The following is a 21,548-nucleotide window of genomic DNA, read 5'->3' as shown; positions in this document are numbered from 1 at the left end:
GTCGGTAGGATGGCGCGACTTTGTGTGATGTCAAAAAATGTTTTAAAGGGTGAACCTCCGCTTTAACCTTTTTTTTTTTGTTTATGTAGACTCGGTATGGGATAATAAAGATCTCTTTACCAAATCACCGGGTAAAGAGTAACACCTCGTTCACCTTTACCTGAGGGCTAATAAGTTGCATATAAATTGCTCACATGCAAGCCACCTTTTGGAGATACTGGTGATAGTAAAACATGGTTAGCCTGCTGCTTTCATTAAAATTTTGCTGCCCTATGCCTGGGATTAGATGAGTTTTCTACAAGTCTAAGGCCTCGTACACACGGCCGAGGAACTCGACGTGCCAAACACATCGAGTTCCTCGGCCAGTTCAGCACTGAAGCCGCCGAGGAGCTCGGCGGGACGAGAGCTCCCATAGAACAACGAGGAAATAGAGAACATGTTCTCTATTTCCTCGTCGAGCTCCTCGTCGGCTTCCTCGGCCGAAAGTGTACACACGACCAGTTTCCTCGGCAGAATTCAGCCAGAAACTCGGTCGGAAGCTGAATTCTGCCGAGGAAACCGGTCGTGTGTACGGGGCCTAAGTCTTGTGTTGTGACAAGGATGGGAAGGGACAATTTGGAGAAAAAAACAAGGTTGTCTGTGCAAGACTATACTGCGCATTTGCTGTACATTTTTTTAAGCCTTTCCTAATTGTAAACATTAATCTGAAATTTTCAAACACTTGCCTCATAAACAGAATCAGTCATTCAAACAGCAAGCCACTTCTAAATCACACATTAAATTACATAAAAGAAAAACTATGGCCTTTTTTTCACCCGCTGTATAAATAAGCTCTGGTGCATGCTGGCTCACAACATTTTTCATTTACAGGATCCACAGTGAGTAATGATTCCTTATTTACCTATAAATTAATAGGCTCCCTATGGAGTTTACTTTCTGTATTTTTCCCCTGCTGTGACATTAGGTTTTCCCATATTTATTTAGTGTTATGAGTAACTACAGACTTAATCACCAATTATGCAATGCCAGGTGATTTTCATAGCTTCCTCACATGTATTTCAGGAAATTATTATATTAAACTGCTAGGGAACCATACGCTTTCCCCAAACTAATCTTGCATATTAAAAAAAAAAATGACTATAAAATAATATTGCTAATTTGCATTTGTTTGGGCAAATACAATAAGCAGAATAAAAAAAAAAAACATTCAATGTAATAATCTTATTTAATAAATAGTATAAAAATGGTTCAGTCCCTCCAGAAATACTCCTTTACCTCTAATTTAGGTTGGTGTTAGTTACTGATCTATACATCAAAACAAGCATTTACAGAGGTTGAGAAAGCATGCCTGGAGGAAGCCTATAGCGCTACCTGCTGGCTGGAGACAGTAAATAATATTTAATACAGTTAAATATTCACATGCAATATTTTCTACACTAAAAAAAAAAATGGGATATTCTTAAACGTTTGATTTTTAGATCATAATGAAAATATATCCAAAAACACTGTACATTCCTTTTCAAAATAATGTACTTTACAATATTGTAAAAAAACAAAGGAGGGGTGAGATGAAGGAAGAAATTTGGAATTCTGACAGTAGGTCTTGACGTACTGAATTCCCTTTACAGCCCAACTGTGGGAAAGGTTACAGTCCTTGCAGGGGGGCTGTGCCTGCATTGCAAGGATTAAATGCTCATTTAAGCCTAGGGGATAGTATCCAATCCTCTGCTCCCCTAGAAAACAGTGCTTCCCTATGCTTAAGAAGTGGACCGTCTATCAGTATCCTCACATCCAATGCAGGGCTATATATTGGTCTTGACATCAGAGGGCATCCAACTGCTAGAGTGCAGGGGAGAAGAGGTTACAACGAACAGTCTAGCAGCGCAGAGCAGCCTGTGGGAGAAAATAATTAGATATGTAAGACTGCTTTACCTGGTTCCCAAGACATAAATGAGCAGTTAACCCTTGCAATGTGAACGCAGCCCAACTGCATAGGAAGAACTTTACAAAAAAAAATGAAAACAAGAAATGTTGTTTAAAGGAGAAGTATGGCCAAAGCTATTATGCCTCTACTTTTCCTGTAGGTCACAGGAGTGCACTCAGTTGTGCACTCCTGTGACACATTTTCAGCAGACAGTGGGCTAAAGCCTGCTGTCAGCTGACGTCACAAAGTCAGTCCAGGCTATGAAAAGACCCCAACCCTGACCATATGGTCAGGAGCCACCCAAATGCCTGAACCAGCAGCTGGTTCTGTTTCTCCAGAATAATTTTTGCAAAGTTTGTCAACAAAAGCAAACGGGGTAATTCATGAGGTTAGGGTAAGACTTCCTTATCTGCTGAAATGGTAATCACTGTCACTGAAGCATGAATCAGACGTACAACAATAGATAAATGAAATAGGAAGGCTTTATTGAAAACCAAACAGCAAGGTAAAAGTCCAAACGGATGATCAAACAGTGCAGAGTCTTCCACCGGAGCCAGGGATCAGGAGCCAGAAGGATAGTCCGAACGAAGCCAGGGATCAGGAGCCAGAAGGGTAGTCCGAACGAAGCCAGGAATCAGGAGCCAGAAGGGTAGTCCGTGGAAGCCGGGTCGGTAACCAAAAGCAGCAGCACAATCTCAGGAGCATGTGAATACAAGAGGACCAAGCAGGGAACTGAAGCAACAGACCTCCTATATATATGCAAGGCATCCAGCTCCTCCCAGTGGGAAGAAGGAGCCGCAGGGTGTGGTAAGTTATAAGAAGCCCAGAAACCAACATGGCCGCCAGCACATGTCAGATGAAAGAAGCCAGCAAGAGGTAAGACCATGACAATCACATACTTTTGATTATGAACAGGTGCCCCAGGATTATGTTTCTAGGACTCTAGGTATACTTGCTCTACTTGGAGAGTTTAGAAGTCTTACCTGGTAACTGACAGCGGGGAAGTCTCCCCACTGTCAGAATTCATTAGCTCAGAGGAGAGAACTCCCCCATCAAGTATTTTTTTTTTTAATTCAACCCACTGGTTCTATGGCCAGCAAACACCGTTAAAGTCTATAAGACACGAACATAAAAAAATCAAAAGTGCTAATTTTAAAGGCTTATATGCAAGTTATTGTCATAAAAGGTGTTTGGGGACCCAGGTCCTGCCCCAGGGGACATGTATCAAAATAATAAAATAAATAGCGTAGGGGCCCCCCAAAAATCCATACCAGACCCTTATCCGAGCATGCAACCTTTCAGGCCACAGGAAAAGAGGGGGGTGAGTGGGTGGAGGAGCGGTTTCCCTGTGGTGTCAGATGGGGCGGGGTCACCCGTGTACGTCACGTGTGACCTCACCCCATCTGACGCCAAGGGAAACCGCAGGAAACCCCCGTGGTATCAGAGGGGGCGGGTCACCCGCATATGTCACGGGTGGCCCCGCACTCAGCTATATAAGAGCTGTCAGACTGGGAGTAGCGTCACTCGACGAGAGTCTCTTATCGAGGCATCAGTAGCGTCTTTTTTTTCAGTATCGTCGGGTCGAGAATGGATTACATCGCTGGACTTTTTTCTTTTTTAATAAAGGACTTGTTTTTTCCCCCATTTTTTACCCTTTTTGGGGGGAAATGGTAAGGGTACAATGTACCCCGTTACCAATTCACATGGGTGGCGGGATCTGGGAGCCCCCTTGATAAAAGGGGGCTTCTAGATTCTGATAAGCCCCCCAACCGCAGACCCCCACAACCACCGGGCAAGGGTTGTGGGGATGAGGCCGTTGTCTCCATCAACATGGGGACATGGTTGAGGGCATGTGGCCTGGTACGGTTCAGGAGGGGGGCGCTCTCTCATACCCTCTTTTGCTGCGGCCTGCCAGGTTGCATGCTTGGATAAGGGTCTGGTATTGATTTTTGGGGGGACCCCTACGCCATTTTCTTTTAATTTTGGCGCAGGGTTCCCCTTAAAATCCATACCAGACCTAAAGGGCCTGGTATGGAATTTGGGGGGCCCCCTAAGCATTTTTTTTATTTTGGTTCGGGGTTCCCCTTAATATTCATACCAGACCCAAATGGCCTGGTAATGAACTGGGGGAACTGGGGGAACTTTTATCTGTATTGCGGGACCAGACAATTCATTATAGCCGCATTTTTTAAATTACTTTTTTTCCTTTAGAAATATAATTTTGCTGAAGGGACTGTTCTAAACACGGGAAAAATGTGCCACTATACAGGCATACTATAGACACCCCCCAGCTACGAAATTTAAAGGAATATTTTACTTTTATTGTTTCATTTTAAGCATTATTAAAATCACTGCTCCCGAAAACAAACATCTGTTTTTAAAACTTTTTATGCATTGATACATGTCCCCTGGGGCAGGACCCTGGTCCCCAAACACTTTTTATGACAATACCATGCATATAAGCCTTTAAAATTAGCACTTTTGATTTTTCATGTTATTGTCCCATAGACTTTAACTGGGTTCCGCGGCTTTCGAATTCAGCATATTGTTCAGTGTTCGCCAGAACACCCGAACAACCAAAGTTCGGCCCAAACGAATGCTCGGGCCGAACCGTTCGCCCATTCCTATTAATGAGTACAGAATCAACCAGTACTGTGATTGCTGTCTTTATTCTTTCAGGAAAGGAAGGAGTCTGGTAAACACATGTTTACCAGCCCTTCTGCTCTCCATCCTTCCAGTGATCTCTTGCCACGACTGCAGCCGGCAGGAATGGGAGAAGGGAGAACCAGCCAGCAGCTGCATGAAGAGGAGAACCAGCAATCAGGGTAGTAGGGGGTACTGAAGGGGGGAAGCGGAGGAGGGTCAGTTTGGTCAAACAGAGCCCTCTGTGGCTGCCCTAGCTCCCAAAGTTGGCGGGAGGGCAGAGGAGGGAAGCTGGCAGCTGCAGGGCATCAGGTTTGCGAGGAGGGGGGATCAATGCAGCAGGGTAAAGTGCCAGGGAGAGGGAGCCCTGGGGCAGCGCCACCCCCCTGAAAAATGCTACCCAAGGTTAACCCCTTGTTTGCCTTAAGGTAGATACACCCCTGTATATAGGGTAGACCTACCTGAATCTCATTATCCAAGAAGGATACATGTCATTAATGGGCATTCATTGTAAAAATATTCATTTTGTGCAAGAAGAGATATAAAGTCACCAGTTCCATTCTGCCAGTCCAGATAATGAGAACACCATCTATGTAGCTGTGCCATGCAAATATTTGGTACATAGAGGGGGCTTTGCTTGAAAACAGGTGGATCCACTCCCTGCTACAGTCTGGCATACGATGGGGCACAGTGTGTCCCTATCACTACCTCCTGCTACCTACTAAACCCAGAGATAGTGGAAGTCATGAAATTAGATAATGCTGAATGCTTGATTAGAGTTCCTTGATGTGAAGAACAATTAAAGCGCAGGTCCGCCCACCACTGCAAAAAATTAAAGCACATACTGCAGCTGCTGACTTTTAATCATCAGACACTTACCTGTCCTGGAGTCCAGCGATGTCGGCACTGCAGCTGATATTTCCATCAGCTGTCGGGTGGATGCTGCCTCCATTGTGAGTAAGGGAACCCGGCAATGAAGCCTTAGGGCTTCACGCCGGGAACCCTACTGCGCATGTGCAAGGCTCCGCTCTACTACTGGTCTGGCAGCTGGGGAAGGAGGAGGTCAATACACGTGGCTGAGGCTCCCAAGAGTGGGAACAGGATACCTGTGAAAGACAAGTACAACGAGCGGAAGTTCCACTTTTGGGTGGAACTCCGCTTTAAATACAACCCTATAGCAATGGTTATACCCTCTAGGATTATAAGCATTTATAATGTATCCTTTACATATGTTGGAAGACTAGTTGCATGTGGGCAAATGTGTTGTTCAACCAATATACTTTCATTTTTTGGAAGAACATTTGATACCTGAGACAGTCTACCCGGGGGAAGATATAACAGTTGTGTCAGTTTTTCGGAGTGCGTAGAAGATTGCCTATAGATTGGATATTCCATTGCATCTTGGACAATTATTGGTGGGGCATATGCTTTTTGAGCAATTTGTATGAGATTTTGCTGGAACTCCTGGATCCGATAATCTTGTCATTCCCTGTTGGACAAAACCTTTGGCACATTTGCTTATATTCTGTAATGTCCTTTTTTTTTTCTGAGGTCTTTATAGCGATAAGGTAATTGCTCTGTAGCTTCAAGATACACAGTATAAAAATATTGGGCCAGATCCTCAAAGAAGTTACGCTGGCGTATCTATTGATACGCCGCGTAACTTCTAGTTTGCTCCGGCGTATCTTTGTTTTGTATCCACAAAACAAGATACGCCTGAAGCTGGGCTAGATCCAACTGGCGTACTTCTTAGTACGCTGTCGGATCTAAGGTGCATATTTACGCTGGCCGCTAGGTGGCGTTTCCGTCGCTTTCTGCGTCGAGTATGCAAATTAGCTAGATACGGCGATCCACGAACGTACGTCCGGCCAGCGCATTTTTTTATGTCGTTTCCTTAAGGCTTTTTTCGGCGTATAGTTACCCCTGCTATATGAGGCGTACCTAATGTTAAGTATGGCCGTCGTTCCCGCGTCGAATTTTGAATTTTTTACGTTGTTTTCGTAAGTCGTTCGCGAATAGGGCTTTGCGTAGAATGACATTCACGTCGTAAGCATTGGCTAGTTGCGGGTTAATTTGGAGCATGCGCACTGGGATACCCCCACGGACGGCGCATGCGCCGTTCAAAAAAAACGTCATTTACGTTGGGTCAAGACGTATTAACATAAAACACGCCCCCATCACATCCATTTGAATTGCGCGCCCTTACGCCGCCAAAGATACACTACGCCGCCGTAACTTACGGCGCAAATTCTTTCAGGATAAGGAAAATACGCTGTAAGTTACGGCGGCGTAGTGTATCAGAGATACGCTACGCCGGACGCAACAATGCGCCACGCTATGTGGATCTGCCCCATTGGGTGTTAGTAGACATAGGTGCAAGCAGCAGCTGCATTTGATCTTCAGTGCTCATACAACCGTACTACGCCTTTAGAGCTTCATGAAGATCTGACATATTTATATGTTTGAAACCATTTTCTATAACACGTAGCATTTTGTGACCAAGAGTCCATACTGACTTTATTGTGCACAGGTGTTCTTAGAGTTAAAAAAGGTCTCTTAAGAGCTTTATAATAATATAGGTATTTCTCCAGGGAGGGAAAAACATAGCTTGCATCAGCTTCTTGTCTCCAGTTGCTGTTTTACGCAGGCAGGTTATTTTAGAACCTTACAAATGAGTACGTTGTTTAACAAATGTCCATTGATCTAGTGACATTTAAAAATAACCCATGTTCTAACAGTCGTTCTTCTACAAGCCTAATTATATTTCAGACATTGATCTCTATTATTTTATTGTTTTTTTTTAAACTGTAGTAGCTTTAAACATTCAAACCAGACAAGCAGGAGGAACAGCTCCAAGTGAAAACGTGTTCATTAATGGACAAGATTTATTAATACAACCATAAATGTATTATTTTAAAATCTGTGTAAATATTTGACCTGACTTGGCATCAGTCCCACTTGTAATACAGCGGCATTCAGATTGGGTGAGGGATAGGCAGCACAAGGAGACTTTTGCTGTAGTGCTTCTGTGCTATAAAGCAGCATGCTGATAGAATGAGAGAGCAGAGAGATAGAGATGAACTCATCAAGGTACTGCTTCCCTTTTCATTCTCCGGTCTCAGGCTGGAGGCAGGAACAATACCTAATTAAGTCTCCAGACCTTTTTGACCAGGCTGTACTGCTCAATAAGGCTGTGCAAATCTCATCACTGGATGGACAGAAATTGAAATCTTTAGGTAGGTAAAACAGCTTCCATTATAAAATTGTATCTGTGTGTTAACTGTTTGCCTGGAGTTCAACTTTAAATCAATACCATACCGTATTTGCCAGCGTATAAGACGACCTTTTATACTTAAAAATATGCCTCAAAAATCGGGGGTCGTCTTATACGCCGGATGCAGAGCAGTCAGACTCCATTTTTTAAAAGCCATGCCTCCTCCTCATGCTGTTCTGTCTAAATGACTCTGCCAGGAAAAAGGAAAGGAGATCGTCGAAGTGAGGTGAGGCATTGGCATGGTGAGGTAATGGCACAGTGAGGTGAGGCAATGGCACAGTGGAGGGGGAAGGGGGTCGTCTTATACGGCGGGTATATCCCAAAAGCAACATTTTAGCTGGAAAATTAAGGGGTCGTCTTATATGCCCAGTCGCCTTATACGCCATCAAATACGGTATTAATCTGAGTTTTTCAGTGTTTTATTTTTAAAGTTTGGGCATAGGTTGGAATGCTTTTTCTTGAGGTCCCATAAAAAGACACATATCTCACAGAAGTTTCAACAGCTAGACACCTTACTTTGGAACAAATACTAAGTTATACAGCTTGAATAGTGACAGTCAAAAGGCAATCCATCATAGCTGAGCACCCATGCTGGAGGGTTTCATCATTCCTGACCCTTAACTACTTCACTACCACTGAACATTGTTTTTTTTTGTTTTGTTTTTTAACCAGTACAGTTTAAAAAATGGCACTGGATAAAGCATGGTTGGGTAGCTGTTGCACAGTTAAAGCTTTACTGTCACTGTAACAAGTTGTGCCAGAAAAAAAAAATCTTCACGAACAGGTGCGTTCTCTGGGTTCGCTGTATAAACTGTACATAGCTTCAGATACATACAATTATATACAGTGATGTATTCAAGTAGTGGGGTGGGAATTTCCCATCCCACACCTGGAACAAAATCAGCTTTAATGTCTGTGTACAGAGCTGATCCAAATGGCTCTGTATCTTGATCACCTGATCACTTTCAGCAGACCGTACATGTCGCCGTCTAAGGCGCAATCATCCTTAAACAACCATATAATATAATGACCTTCCTGATTCAAACTCTTTGAATAATTGGCTAGATATCCCCCAAATTAGTTTGGTGACTGTAAAGGAGGTTGTAAGAGACTGTATAACCTACAGGGTCAGATTTCTTACTTGGCCACATACTGTGTGCTGTACACCAAGGTGTCATGACCAATAGTGCTGGTGCCTTGCTCCTCGGCCCATCTTAAAATTTTAGTGACCACTACTATTAAAGGCTCTTGTTTACATACCCTCCACCCACTTCTTTTAATTAGAGCTACGCCTCCTCTGTCAAAATCATACCCCTCTTTACCTCTACCTGGGGCACTGGAGAGTGTACATTCTGTATGTGCACCTACTCTTCCTCTTATCATTAACTCATAGGTGAAACATTGCCTGGAATACTGCTGCTGTCAGAATCCAACCACCACCTCCATTGTACAAAACATAATTGCTTGCATACTATGATGCAGGGTGAGCAATCATCCTGTGTGTGGACCACCTCCTCCTTCCTCTAAACACTGACATTGCCACAGCACGGCCTAGAAGACTGCCATTCTCAAAACCTCACCTCCAATGTGTAATAACAGCATTCGCAGCATGCTTTGCTGCTAGGGGAATTTGGAGGGGGGGAGCAGATTTTTTGTGTAATTTTTAGGTAGCACAGTTGCTTCTTCCTGCATGCTTCCATTCCATTTAGCATGGGACTGAAGTGAGTGTCTATGGAATGTAATGTCCCCTTTAAATACTTCTAAAATTCAATGTCCATTCTCAGTTTTTTTACTGTTAGGGAGGTAAGGATGTAGAGCTCCCTTCCACAGTTGGTGGTGACAGTGGAGAGTGACAGTAAATTAAAAAAACTTGTAGATGGGCATCTTAGCGAATGCAATATACAGGGGCATACAAAATGGTAGTGACATAAACACATACATACACACACACACACACACACATACACACTGAACTGCATGAACTGGTGTCTTTATTAAACCTAACCAGCTATGTAACTACCCTCCCTCCAGACTGACAGTGCTTCTGTCCAGAGGTGTCTCTGTTGCTCTTTTATCCAGAGTGTAGCCACTCCAATACAGGAGGTATGTTAACGACCATATCACCAGCTAAAAAAGAGAGGGGGGGAGCCTAAAAAAAGAAAATTAATGCACCACACCTAAGGATCAGTAAGCTGCAATATAATACATTTTATAATTTTGGGGTTGAACATCGCTTTAACAGAAAATGTATCAAGTTGTAACAAGTTTTGACTAATAATTCTCTGGGACCCTCAAGTGGTGGTCTTTAATGAAGGACGAAACACAATACAATAATAAATATTGCAAGCCAAGCCTTTCAGTCAGTAAAAGCCAACTCCACCCTTAGGATTTAGTTAGGCAGAATCTGACAAGGGTTCCGGATAGAGCAAAAAGGATGAAAACCCCCTATTGTTTTTTTTTTTGCCGACTGTGTCCCATTGGGAGATTTTCCTTAATTTCTTGTTGGGAGACAAACTGTGAGATTAGTTCTGTAATAAAATGAGGAGAATCCCCTTCTTATGCCTAGTACACACGATTGGTTTTCCCGACGGTCGAATGACCGCCAGGAAAACCGAGGGAAAAAACCGAGAACCGGCTCGGTCCCTTTTCCCCTGTACACACGGACGGTTTTCCCAACAGGAAAACTGCCAGGAGAGCTTTGGTCAGGAAAAAAAGGCCATGTGTATGCTCCCTCGCAGTGCTTCCCCTACATGTTCTCATTTTTTAAACCGCAGTTTTCCTGTCGGGAAAGGAGCTACACATGGCCGGTTTTCCTGGCCAAAGGAAAACACGACAGGAAAACCGATCGTGTGTACTAGGCATAAGACAAATGTCACCAGAGGAAATGGGAAGGGGAATTACCATAGCAGGGATTGAGGAAGTAATATAAACTTAACAGGGGTTATAGTCCTTGTTTAGTTATCCAAAACTAAAACACAGCCAGATATAACCAAATAACATATATATTTTTTTTATTGGTAGAACAGCTAATTTTAAATGTATATGGCACCCTTATTATTTGTGCCTATGTCTAAACCCTTAGGCCTCGTACACATGACCGAGTTTCTCGGCAAAAACCAGCAAGAAACTTGCTGGGATTTTTTTTTTTGCAGAGGAAACCGGTCGATTGTAAATTTTTCGACAAGGAAACTGTCAAGGATCCCGTCGAGCCAAAAAGAGAGCATGTCTTCTTTTTCCTCGACATGAATGGAGAAACTTGCCTTGTCGAGTTTCTCGACAGCCTAACAAGGAACTAGACGAGGAAAACGATGTGTTTCGCCCGTCGAGTTCCTCGGTCGTGTGTACGAGGCTTCATACTTATTGATAGTAAACTCTTGCATTGGGTTATAGAAGCTGAGTTTTTCCTGGTCTGACTTGATGAATTGCCACACAGAAAAATTCCATCTTCTCTACATGGCATATAGCAGGTAGAAGCATGGTATTTTAATATAATGACAGTGTCTGCACAGAAAAGGCTGTAGATTTTCTGAAAATATAATGGGTTTATGTTGCCAATTATCATACAAAAGTCATTAGTGCTCACTCAGTCAAACAGGGTAGCTATTCACCTAAAAGGTCCAGCTGTGACACAGATTTTGACCCCCTAGGTATGTTTAGATACTCAAGTCTCAACAATAAAAAAGAGCATACCAAAAGTGGTTAAGTTAAAGAGAACCTGTTCAGGTGTCCACTGTTCATGTACCTGCTCAGTACAAGTACCTAGAGGGGTTAGTCAGCGTGCTCGCTCCCTCCCTTGGGACTACATCCCTGAAGGGAGACGCTGTGTTCACCTCCTTGTGAATGCACTAACTTAAAGGAACCTATTTAGTAAATAAAAAACAAACCTTTATAACCCCTTTAACCACTTGCCGACCACCGCAAGCAGATGTATGTTGACACAATGGCACGGGCAGGCACATTGCCGTACCCGTACGTTCCTTTAAATGCGCCGCGTGCCTTGTGAGCATGCTCGCAGGTCCTGGGAACCCGATGTTCCCGGGCGGTCTGCGATTACGGTCGGCAAAATGGGGAAATGCCTTTGTAAAAAAGTAATTCCCCTATTCTGCCTAGTGACACTGTCACTGATGGCTGTTTCCCGTGATCGGGAACAGTCATCAGTGACGTGTCACGTATAGCCATGCCCCCTAACAGTAAGAATCACTCCCTAGTACTGACTTAACCCCTGGAGCGCCACCTAGTGGTTAACCCCTTCACTGCCAGTGTAATTTTTACAGTAATCAGTGCATTTTTATAGCACTGATCGCTGTAAAAATGACAATGGTCCAAAAAAATTGTCAAATGTGTCCGCCATAAAGTTGCAGTCACAATGAAAATCGCTGATCGCCACCAATTATTAGTAAAAAAACAAATATTAATAAAAATGCCATGAACTACCCCCTATTTTGGAGCTGGTATAACTTTTGCGCAAACCAATCAATAAACGCTTTTTGCGATTTTTATTACCAAAAATATGTAAAAGAATAGGTATCGGTCTAAACTGAGAAAATAACGTTTTTTTATATATTTTTGGGGAATATTTATTATATCAAAAAATATTGAATTAAAAAAAAAAAAATGCTATATTTGTTTATAGTGCAACAAATAAAAACCGCAGAGGTGATCAAATACCACCAAACGAAAGCTCTATTTGTGGGGGGGAAAAGAACGTGTTCTAGGGTGAACGGAGAAAACACCAGCTTCAGTGATTCCTCCAATTGTTTTTTATTACCGGTATATGTAAAACCATGCTGTGTATTATGTTATGTTTTTTGCTACGTGATTTAAAAAAAATCAAATAAATTGTATTTTTATATAATATGGTATAATGCTTGCCATTAAAATCCCAACTCTGACGGGGGCACACCTTTTTGTTAATATTGAGGGATTTCGGCAGGCATTGTATTAGGCTCAAAACTAAATTTCTAGCTTAAGTGTTATCAGCCTTTAATGCTTATCATTGCATGGCCACTTTATAACATTTGTATTTTGTTTTGTCACAGCAAGAGAAGTTGGGAGACATCTGCTTCTCTCTGAGATACGTGCCCACAGCGGGCAAGCTCACTGTGATTGTGCTGGAGGCCAAGAACCTGAAGAAGATGGATGTAGGAGGACTTTCTGGTTTGTTTTTAAATATATTTAACTCTTAATTTTTCTTGTCAGAAATGTTCTTCTTTTAGAGACAGGCGTGAAAATCATCTCAGCTACATCATCTTGATTACTTACAAGACCGGGCTGTCTGTCAATCCTATATTTTATATCACTACTATTTTCCTGGTTAAAATTAGTTTCACTTATTGGGGGTTATTTACTAAAGGCAAATCCACTTTGCACTACAAGTGCAAACTGCACTTGAAATTGCACTGAAAGTTCACTTGGAAGTGCAGTAGCTGTAAATCTGAGGGGTAGATCTGAAATGAGGGGAAACTCTGCTGAATTAGTTATCCAATCATGTGCAAGCTAAAATGCTGTCTTTTATTTTCCTTGCATCTCCCCCTGGGATCTACAGCGACTGCACTTTCAGTGCAAAGTGGATTTGCCTTTCGTAAATAAATAAATAAATACTGATGCGCTCGTATTAACTCATGTGTAATGTGAATCGTACATATACAATCAAGCAAAAAACCTAGTGAGAAAACATACAGGGTATGTTGCCGCTCAGTTAAGGTGGACTCATCACTCGGGACAGACATCCGATGGTCCGTCACTGTAGGCTCCTCCCCCACATGTATCGTCACTTGACTTAGTCATGGGTATTCTACCTTTCGTAAATAACCCCCATTGTGTTCTTGCTCTTTTGGAGGAGCATGGTCTTTCCACTATCTAGCTCAGTTTAAGACACAGGTGAGAAAGGCAAGGAGGGTGCAACAGAGATGCAGGTTAAACTGGATACCTAGAGGGTACAGTGACACCAAAAGGTCTAGAAAAGTTCACAGAAGGCTGTGGGAACACAGAGACTCACAGAATGCTCAGAGTGACAAAGCACCTCCACAGGGAGTGATGGACATTGCTACAGGGTAGTTTCCAGATTGCAGCACTCCGAATACTGAGTGGATACACTGGAAGAACTGGAGTACAGGAGTCTTTGGAAGCACCGGGGGAAAAAAGGGGTCACAGGATGCACAGAAGTGCAAGAGACTCTAAAGCCTTGTACACGCGATCAGTCCATCCGATGAAAACGGTCTGAAGGACAGTTGTCATAGGTTAACCAATGAAGCTGACTGATGGTCCGTCACGCGTACACACCATAGGTTAAATAACCGTTCGTGTCAGAACGCGGTGACGTAAAACACAACGACGTGCTGAAAAAAACGAAGTTTAATGCTTCCAAGCATGCGTCGACTTCATTCTGAGCATACGCAGGTTTTTAACCGATGGTTTTGCATACTAACGATCGGTTTTGACCTATCGGTTAGCAATCCATCGGTTAAATTTTAAAGCAAGTTTGCTTTTTTTTTAACCAAAGGTTAAATAACGTATGGGGCCCACACACGATCGGTTTTGACCGATGAAAACGGTCCATCAGACCATTCTCATCGGTTTAACCAATCGTGTGTACGCGGCATAAGAAGCACTAGTGGAAAGGTCACCAGATCCGCAAGGGTGCAGGAGTCTGTGGAAATATTCTGAAAATACTTGGCGCAACTTGAAAGAAATAATACAACAAAGAAAACCCAGAACTTTTGAGCAGTCCTTAATGAGGCAAGAATAGAACAACGTTCCTCTCCCAAAACTTCAGCAACTGGTCTCTTCAGTTCCCAGACATTTTCAGAGTGTTGATAGAAGAAGAGGGGATGCTACATCATCCATTACCCTGCCCCAACTGTTTTGAGATGTGTTGCTGCCATTAATATCAAAATTACAAAACAAAAATCTTAAAATAGTAAATTTTCTCATTTTAAACATTTGATACTGTATATTTTCTATTCTCCATTGTATACAAAATATGGGTTTATGAGATCTGCAAATCATTGCATTCCGTTTTTATGTATTTTTTTGGGGGGTTGTAACCTAATTTTAAATAAACAGAAGAAGAGTAAGAGGGAGTCCACCCAAACATCAAAGTATGACCTCTGCACGGAGGCCTACAATGGCATTGATCCAACATAAGTTTCCAAAACTGAGTTCAGCAACATTTCCAATGGGAATTAAAAAAAAAAAAAATGTATAGTTAGACGCCATTCAATTCGTTTTTTTTTTTTTGCTCAATTTTTAGATCCATATGTGAAGATTCATCTCATGCAGAATGGCAAGCGATTGAAGAAGAAAAAGACCACAATTAAGAAAAACACCTTGAATCCCTACTATAATGAATCATTCAGCTTTGAAGTTCCTTTTGAACAAATCCAGGTAGGGCACCATTAAAAACACTATTATAGTTTCCATTGTCAGAAATTATTTTGCTATATCAGATATTTTCTAAAGCCTAGAGGTTTTGTTTCTTCGTTTTCAGAATTTGTTGAATGAGTTCAATAGGCTTATTGAAAAAGAGTATGTTATACCCTAACATTATTAAACTGGACTGCTGTGTTGATTTAAACTATAAATAATGTGCTATGGTGTTGTTAGTGTCAGGCACCTAAGGGACCCCTAGTCCAAAATGCTGTGACCTCCGTCAATTTTTTTTTTTCAAACTTCAATGGCAGGCTTGCAAGCCTGTTTGGCTCTAATGTGTGACACAAACGCCTCCTCGGCTCTGATGTGTTACACAGTTGAGTATCTGAGGCATAATAAACTGAGACCATGGGATAGTGCAGGTATGCACTAATTTATTGTGGGATGTTGCTACTGGAGGGGGGAGGTTGGAGGGGAGAGATGCATACTGGGGTAGTTGGAGGGGGCAAAGATGTGTACTGGGGTGTTGGAGAACGAAAAGATGTATACTGGGGGGGTGGAAGTGGGAGATGTGTACTGGGGGGATTTGAGGGGGCAGACATGTACTGGGAGGGGGTTGAAGGGAGAGAAATGTGTACTGGGGGTTTGAGGGCAGAGATGTGTACTGGAGGGGTTGGAGGGGGGAGAGATGTGTACTGGGGGTTGGAGGGGGGAGAGATGTGTACTGGGATGGAGGGTGTAAAGAAGTGTACCAAAAGGTGCAGATGCAAAGGGGTTGGAGGGGGCAGAGATGTGTTCCGGAGGAGTTTGAGCAGGGGGACATATGGAGGGGATAAATATGTGTACTGGGAGGTGTTACATGTATACTGGAGGTGTTGGGGGGGGGGGCAGAGATTGATTCTGATATTCTTAAAGGGGTTAGAGGTGGCGAGATATGTACTAGATGGGGCAAAGGTGTGACATTGGGGGATGGAATGGAAAGGTTTCTACTGGGGAGTTGGAGGGGCGGAGATGTGTACTGGGAGGTTGGGTGAGGTGGAGATGTGCGCTAAGGATATTAGAAGGGGCAGAGATGTTTACTAAAGGAAGTAGAGGTGGTACTGTTGGCATTGGAAGGAGAAGAGATGTGCATTGGGTAGGGTGGGAGGTAGAGGAAAGTTGTGCACTGGGCGGTTTGGAGGGGGCAGAGATGTAAACTGAAGGAATTGGGGGGAGACCTGCACTCTCTGTGTTACTTACTGAACCATATACTCTGTTATACACCTTTGACCCCTGCACTATGTACATTAGGCGCTACTGACCCCTGTGATCTGTGCAATACACACTCCTTACTTTTTAACTCTTTTCATTACATACTTCTACACTCCTTTCTGTACACACACATTACCCCTGCACTCTGTGTATTATGTACCTGTCACTTTTGCAATCTGCATTACCTACTCCTGACCCCTGAACTGCTACATTCTAGAGCCTACATTCTGCCCAAACACATGACCCCTGCACTGTGTGCATTACATACTCGTGACCAATGCTCTATGTGTTACCTACACCCGACTGTGTGCTATGCACTCCTGACCCCTACAATATATAATGTGTTGTACACTACATACCCTCACCTCTGCACTCTTTATGCTAATATGTACATTAAATAATCTTGACCAAAGTGTTCATTGTCTCATTACTATATTGTACATTACATTCTTTTGACCAGAGTCTTTATTGTCTCAATGGTAGGTAGTTGCCAAGTAGCCACTGTCTATTTTAATGAAATTTATTTTTACGTTAGGCTGTGTGTAGAAAAGCATCTGTAATGAAAGAGTTTTATTTTTTTTAAACTGATTGTGTTAGTTGACTTGAGCCAAATCCAATTTTCATTTCAGCTTCCAATTAGTTTCTGGGGCCTCCAAATGACCAATTTGAGGTGCTAAAACATTCTTATTCTGCTGGTTTAAAAGGGAACCTTCCACTATTACCCTTCATTATGTCTGAGAGGTAGAAGGCAGTGTAAAAAGAGAGGTTCTGGGCACCTACCTGGACCAAACTGAGTATTATTTTACTATCTCTGGTACAATGTTTGGAATGGGTGTCTCACACTACTTATGCACATATGCATACTGCTATAGTTTACATGCCTCCTCTAGGCTCCCTCCATATACCAGGTCCAAACTCCTGGTAGAATTCCTGGAATAAGTGGTTCTCACTACTTATGCCTATTGCTGTAGTTAACTTGCAAGCCCTAGGCTCCTACCACCTACTAGCTCATACTCTGAACTATCTTGTTATTCCTAGGACTTCCGATGCTTAAACTTCTTCTGGAGATATTCCCACTGCTCCTGCCAAAGCTGTTATTTCAGCTAAAACCCATCAAAAATTGTATTAAGTCCACAGTCCAGTTGCAAGTTTTTCTGATTTCTTCAGGTTGCATCCCATTTTTTTCATTGTTTGGCCCCATTGCTTCATCGGGCATGGTTGGCAGGAACTTCCTAAATCATTCTGCACAATTTTACATTATTTGCCACTACATAATGCATACTTTTTTGAGCCTGGTTTGGTGGATTCCCATTAACTTCAATGGGACTACTGGTTTAAAAAAAATGTAGAGGCTTGTAAGTTTTTAAGGTACCCTGAATCACAATGATTTTAAATTTTAAGATTTTTTTTTTCATCTGTATTCAAACTGTGGTTTATAGTTACATCTCTACAGGAAGGATTTATTGCCAAATGCCTGTGCAACAAATAAATTGTTTCACTGACAACAACTGGAGTCTAATGTACGAGTGTCTCATTGAAAAGACCATAGATTAGGATGGATACATTTCCGAGGACACTATTAGCAGCAATGACTTCAGGGACACCATATTGTTTATTAACTTTATTTTCTTATTCTTCTATTTTATGTCCACAGAAAGTACAAGTGGTCCTCACGGTGCTTGATTATGACAAGCTTGGCAAAAATGAAGCTATTGGAAAGGTCTTTGTTGGCTGCAATGCTACAGGAACTGAGTTGCGTCATTGGTCTGATATGTTAGCCAATCCAAGAAGGCCAATTGCTCAGTGGCACACTCTACAGCCAGAGGAGGAAGTGGATGCTTCCCTTGGACTGAAGACTTCATGATGGCACTTCTTCTGTTTGAATTAGTGGGAGTGTATGTGGGTGCTTGATGGTGCTTCTGCAAGCACAGCTCCACGTGCCACTGTGTGTATATACCTGTTCAAAGCTGTAGCTGTGAAATAGCTTTGAGAAACCTCCTGTTTTTTGTGGTTATTTGTAAATTACTAAAAATATTTATAGGACTTGGCCAAGAGGCAGTATCCTTTTTCAAAATATCTCAGCTGGTTAATATTAAAATTAAAAATACTTGAACTGATAACTTAAAAGTAATCTTTTCTTATAGGTTATAAAGCATAGAAGCACCGGTATGGTTCCTGTATGCATTTTTACAACTAATTTTTAGAAATTTTTAATTTTCACCGAAATAGCATTAAAAACTTTGCCTTAGAAAGCTTACAGGTGAAGGAAATATGTAACTTTTAGATACGTTTATTTGTTAAGAATGATCAGGGACACAAAGGATATTTGAGAACAGATTTTGTGAAGATTGTTCTTCCCGAAATTCAGACAGGTTAGGGGATACTTTTACCTACAACAATACAGCACCCTGATGGGATTTGGCATGAACCATGAAAAAAAATCTCTTAGAGATCAGAATTGACTGTCTGTTTTTGTATACTGTATCACTTGAACTCAGAATTTCAAGGCGCATACCAAAATGGAGGACCAAAATATATTCCTTGATGGAAAACAATCAATCCAAAGTGGATATGTCATCCCCGTATGATATTAACATCTTGAAAAAAGTAGACTTTGCTAATCTGTTTACCCATAAAATAAAATAAATATGCTTTTACTGTAGTTAGACATGTATTGGTTGAATTTGGCGTCTTATGTCCCTTGGCCAAGATATAGACAGCAGCAAGATTTCCCTAGTGAAGGTATGAAATACTTTTCCATTTTGGCGTCTTTTTTCTTGCTGTCATTGGCAGGATTCTCAGTTTTGCATTTCTGCCACATTTAGTAAGAAAAACAAAAAAAAAGGAGGGAAAGTAAAGCCGCTTTTAATGGCCATGGCAGGTCTGTGGACTTGAGAAGTTAGGAGCACAAGTATTACCACTGGAATCTCTCAAAGCCATAAGACAGGTATGTGATTCAACCAACCAACATCTATCCAAAACGAAAATTTATATTTTAGCAAACTCTTTCATTAATGTTACCAAGATGTAAAATATAAAGCAACTTGTTATATTCCCTTATATTTATGTATTTATTTCCTTTTGTCAATGAGAATATAGGTTTGACTGAGAATTATGTATGAGAAAATAATAAGATGTTTACAAAATGCAGTGATCCTCAGTTACGCAGTGGTGGTAAAATGTGCAATTAGTGCACTTTATCTGATGTAACTACTTCTCTTTTATACTGTATTTTCTACTATGTTTATACACTACAAAGAAAGTAGTCATGTGGGTCAGACAATCCAAAACTGGTATATGGATAGATGCTATTGGGAAGCTTGTTAGCTTTGTGTATCTTCAGGATTCGCTGGGGAAGACCTTTTCAATAGGAGTTCTCAGCTCAATCCTGCCATGACCATTACAGGAGGATTTTACTCTCCTACTTAGTTATTGTTACAATAAGGCAATTTCAGAAAAAAGATTGAGGGCACTCCTGCTTCAAAAATCCAGAATATACGACTGGGGGGAGGGGTAGCAAATCAATGGACACACTTTAACTGCTACTCACTGCCACTTTTTAAAGTAGTCAGTACTGCCTAAAGAAATAATTGGATGGCCAATGTGAAAGAGAAAAGGATCATGCCTTCTTCTAAAGCCGTCAAGGTTTTCATTGCAGGGGTGTCACTATAGCAAACACTTTCCTTCACTTAAAGTGTTACTAAACCCAAGACACTGCATTCACTATATCTGGTCTCCCACAGAACATGGAAAAGCAATAGCTTTAGTAAATATAAACTGCTAAATACCCTTTGTCATCAGCAGTTAGAACAGCCTTTTGACTTCTATCATTGTCTGGTTAAATCTTGTAGAAAGAGTTTTCATTCTCCCCAATTGTCCTATGAGGCTGCAAGACCCCTGACCCTCTGTCTGGACACAATGTACCTGTGCTGATCACACGTGTTAGGTTGCTGGTTCAACTAGACCTGGGTTTTAAGGACAATCTGGATGTATGCAAAGTCCCCAATGCATTGGTAGTCAGAAACATCCACACGCACATATGGTATGTCAAAAACTAGACTTTATTTCTCATGCGTACTTGGTACATAATCAAACCATACAAGAAGGGAACACCCTTGTCCCAGCCAATCATATCTAAGTTATTAGATTATACAGGTAATATTCGTCACAAATATAACAATCTTCTTTGTGCCCTACGGACATCTCATTTCTACTGCAGCTTATCTAATGTTGATGTCCTTCGACATAATAACATAGCCAAGGTTCCTGGCTTCTCCTAGAAGCTCAAGGATACATTTTAAATACATTTTAGGATACAAGCATTAATCACTAAGGGGGAACTCTAACAAGCATTATAATGCATTATTAATATAGGGGAACTATAGCTTATCAATCATTGATATCTATGGGGGAACTCTAACCGCCTTTCAACACGCAACACTGCATATACAGACTCATTTTACTATTGTGGGTTTAGTAACACTTTAACTGCACTTTCCTTTATAGCAGTCAGTCTTCAAAAGCTTCTTGGTTAAGTAAGTAGGTACTTTGGGCTCATCTATAAATACAAAAGGAAAAAAAAATGTCTCTAGAACCCTGCTTTCAGCAGGCAGTTTTTGTTGGTCATTATTCTCTAGAGTTTTAACACATGACCTAATGAACTGTACTTACTTTTATTTTACAGACTGTCAGTGATATTAGGGAGGAATGTCCAACAATACAAGTGTTTGCATAAAGAACTGTGGAAATGCAATAAAGACTGCTAGGGCAGCATATAAAATGGTGGTGAACTGCACAATATTGCACATATCTTTCTTATGTATGTCTTTACAGAGAAATATTAGGATAATGACAACTCATCACATGTAATGTAGAACACAACTCTTTATTTGCGCTTAATTACTAAAAAAGTTGAGAATCTTCACATAAATTATAATGTATGATTAGTTACTTAAATTATACAATCAGATGAAAGAAGTAGTAGGAGTTTGTTTTTCTTGTTTAGATAATTGAAGTGAATATTCACACAATTTATGTGAAGAATTTGTTCATTTACTTGAGGATATTTGTTAATATCTACTTCAT

At 41.5% G+C, this 21,548-nt stretch overlaps 1 protein-coding gene across 2 annotated transcripts in view; it reads left to right on the top strand.

The window, feature by feature from the left end:
- The window catches only part of LOC120915353 (synaptotagmin-1-like), a 275,825-nt gene extending 254,580 nt beyond the window's left edge, over window positions 1-21,245 (top strand). For both annotated transcript variants that reach the window (XM_040325772.1, XM_040325773.1), the window contains exons 7-9: window positions 12,881-12,998; window positions 15,094-15,227; window positions 18,118-21,245. In XM_040325772.1, coding sequence (XP_040181706.1) covers window positions 12,881-12,998; window positions 15,094-15,227; window positions 18,118-18,327 — 462 coding nt within the window. In that variant the 3' untranslated portion in view covers window positions 18,328-21,245. The remainder of the gene's footprint in view (window positions 1-12,880; window positions 12,999-15,093; window positions 15,228-18,117) is intronic.
- Window positions 21,246-21,548: the final 303 nt, after the last annotated feature.

This window comes from Rana temporaria, chromosome 10 (assembly GCF_905171775.1).
Source record: "Rana temporaria chromosome 10, aRanTem1.1, whole genome shotgun sequence".
Lineage (NCBI taxonomy): Eukaryota > Metazoa > Chordata > Amphibia > Anura > Ranidae > Rana > Rana temporaria.
This window is presented reverse-complemented; position numbering and strand designations above follow the sequence as displayed.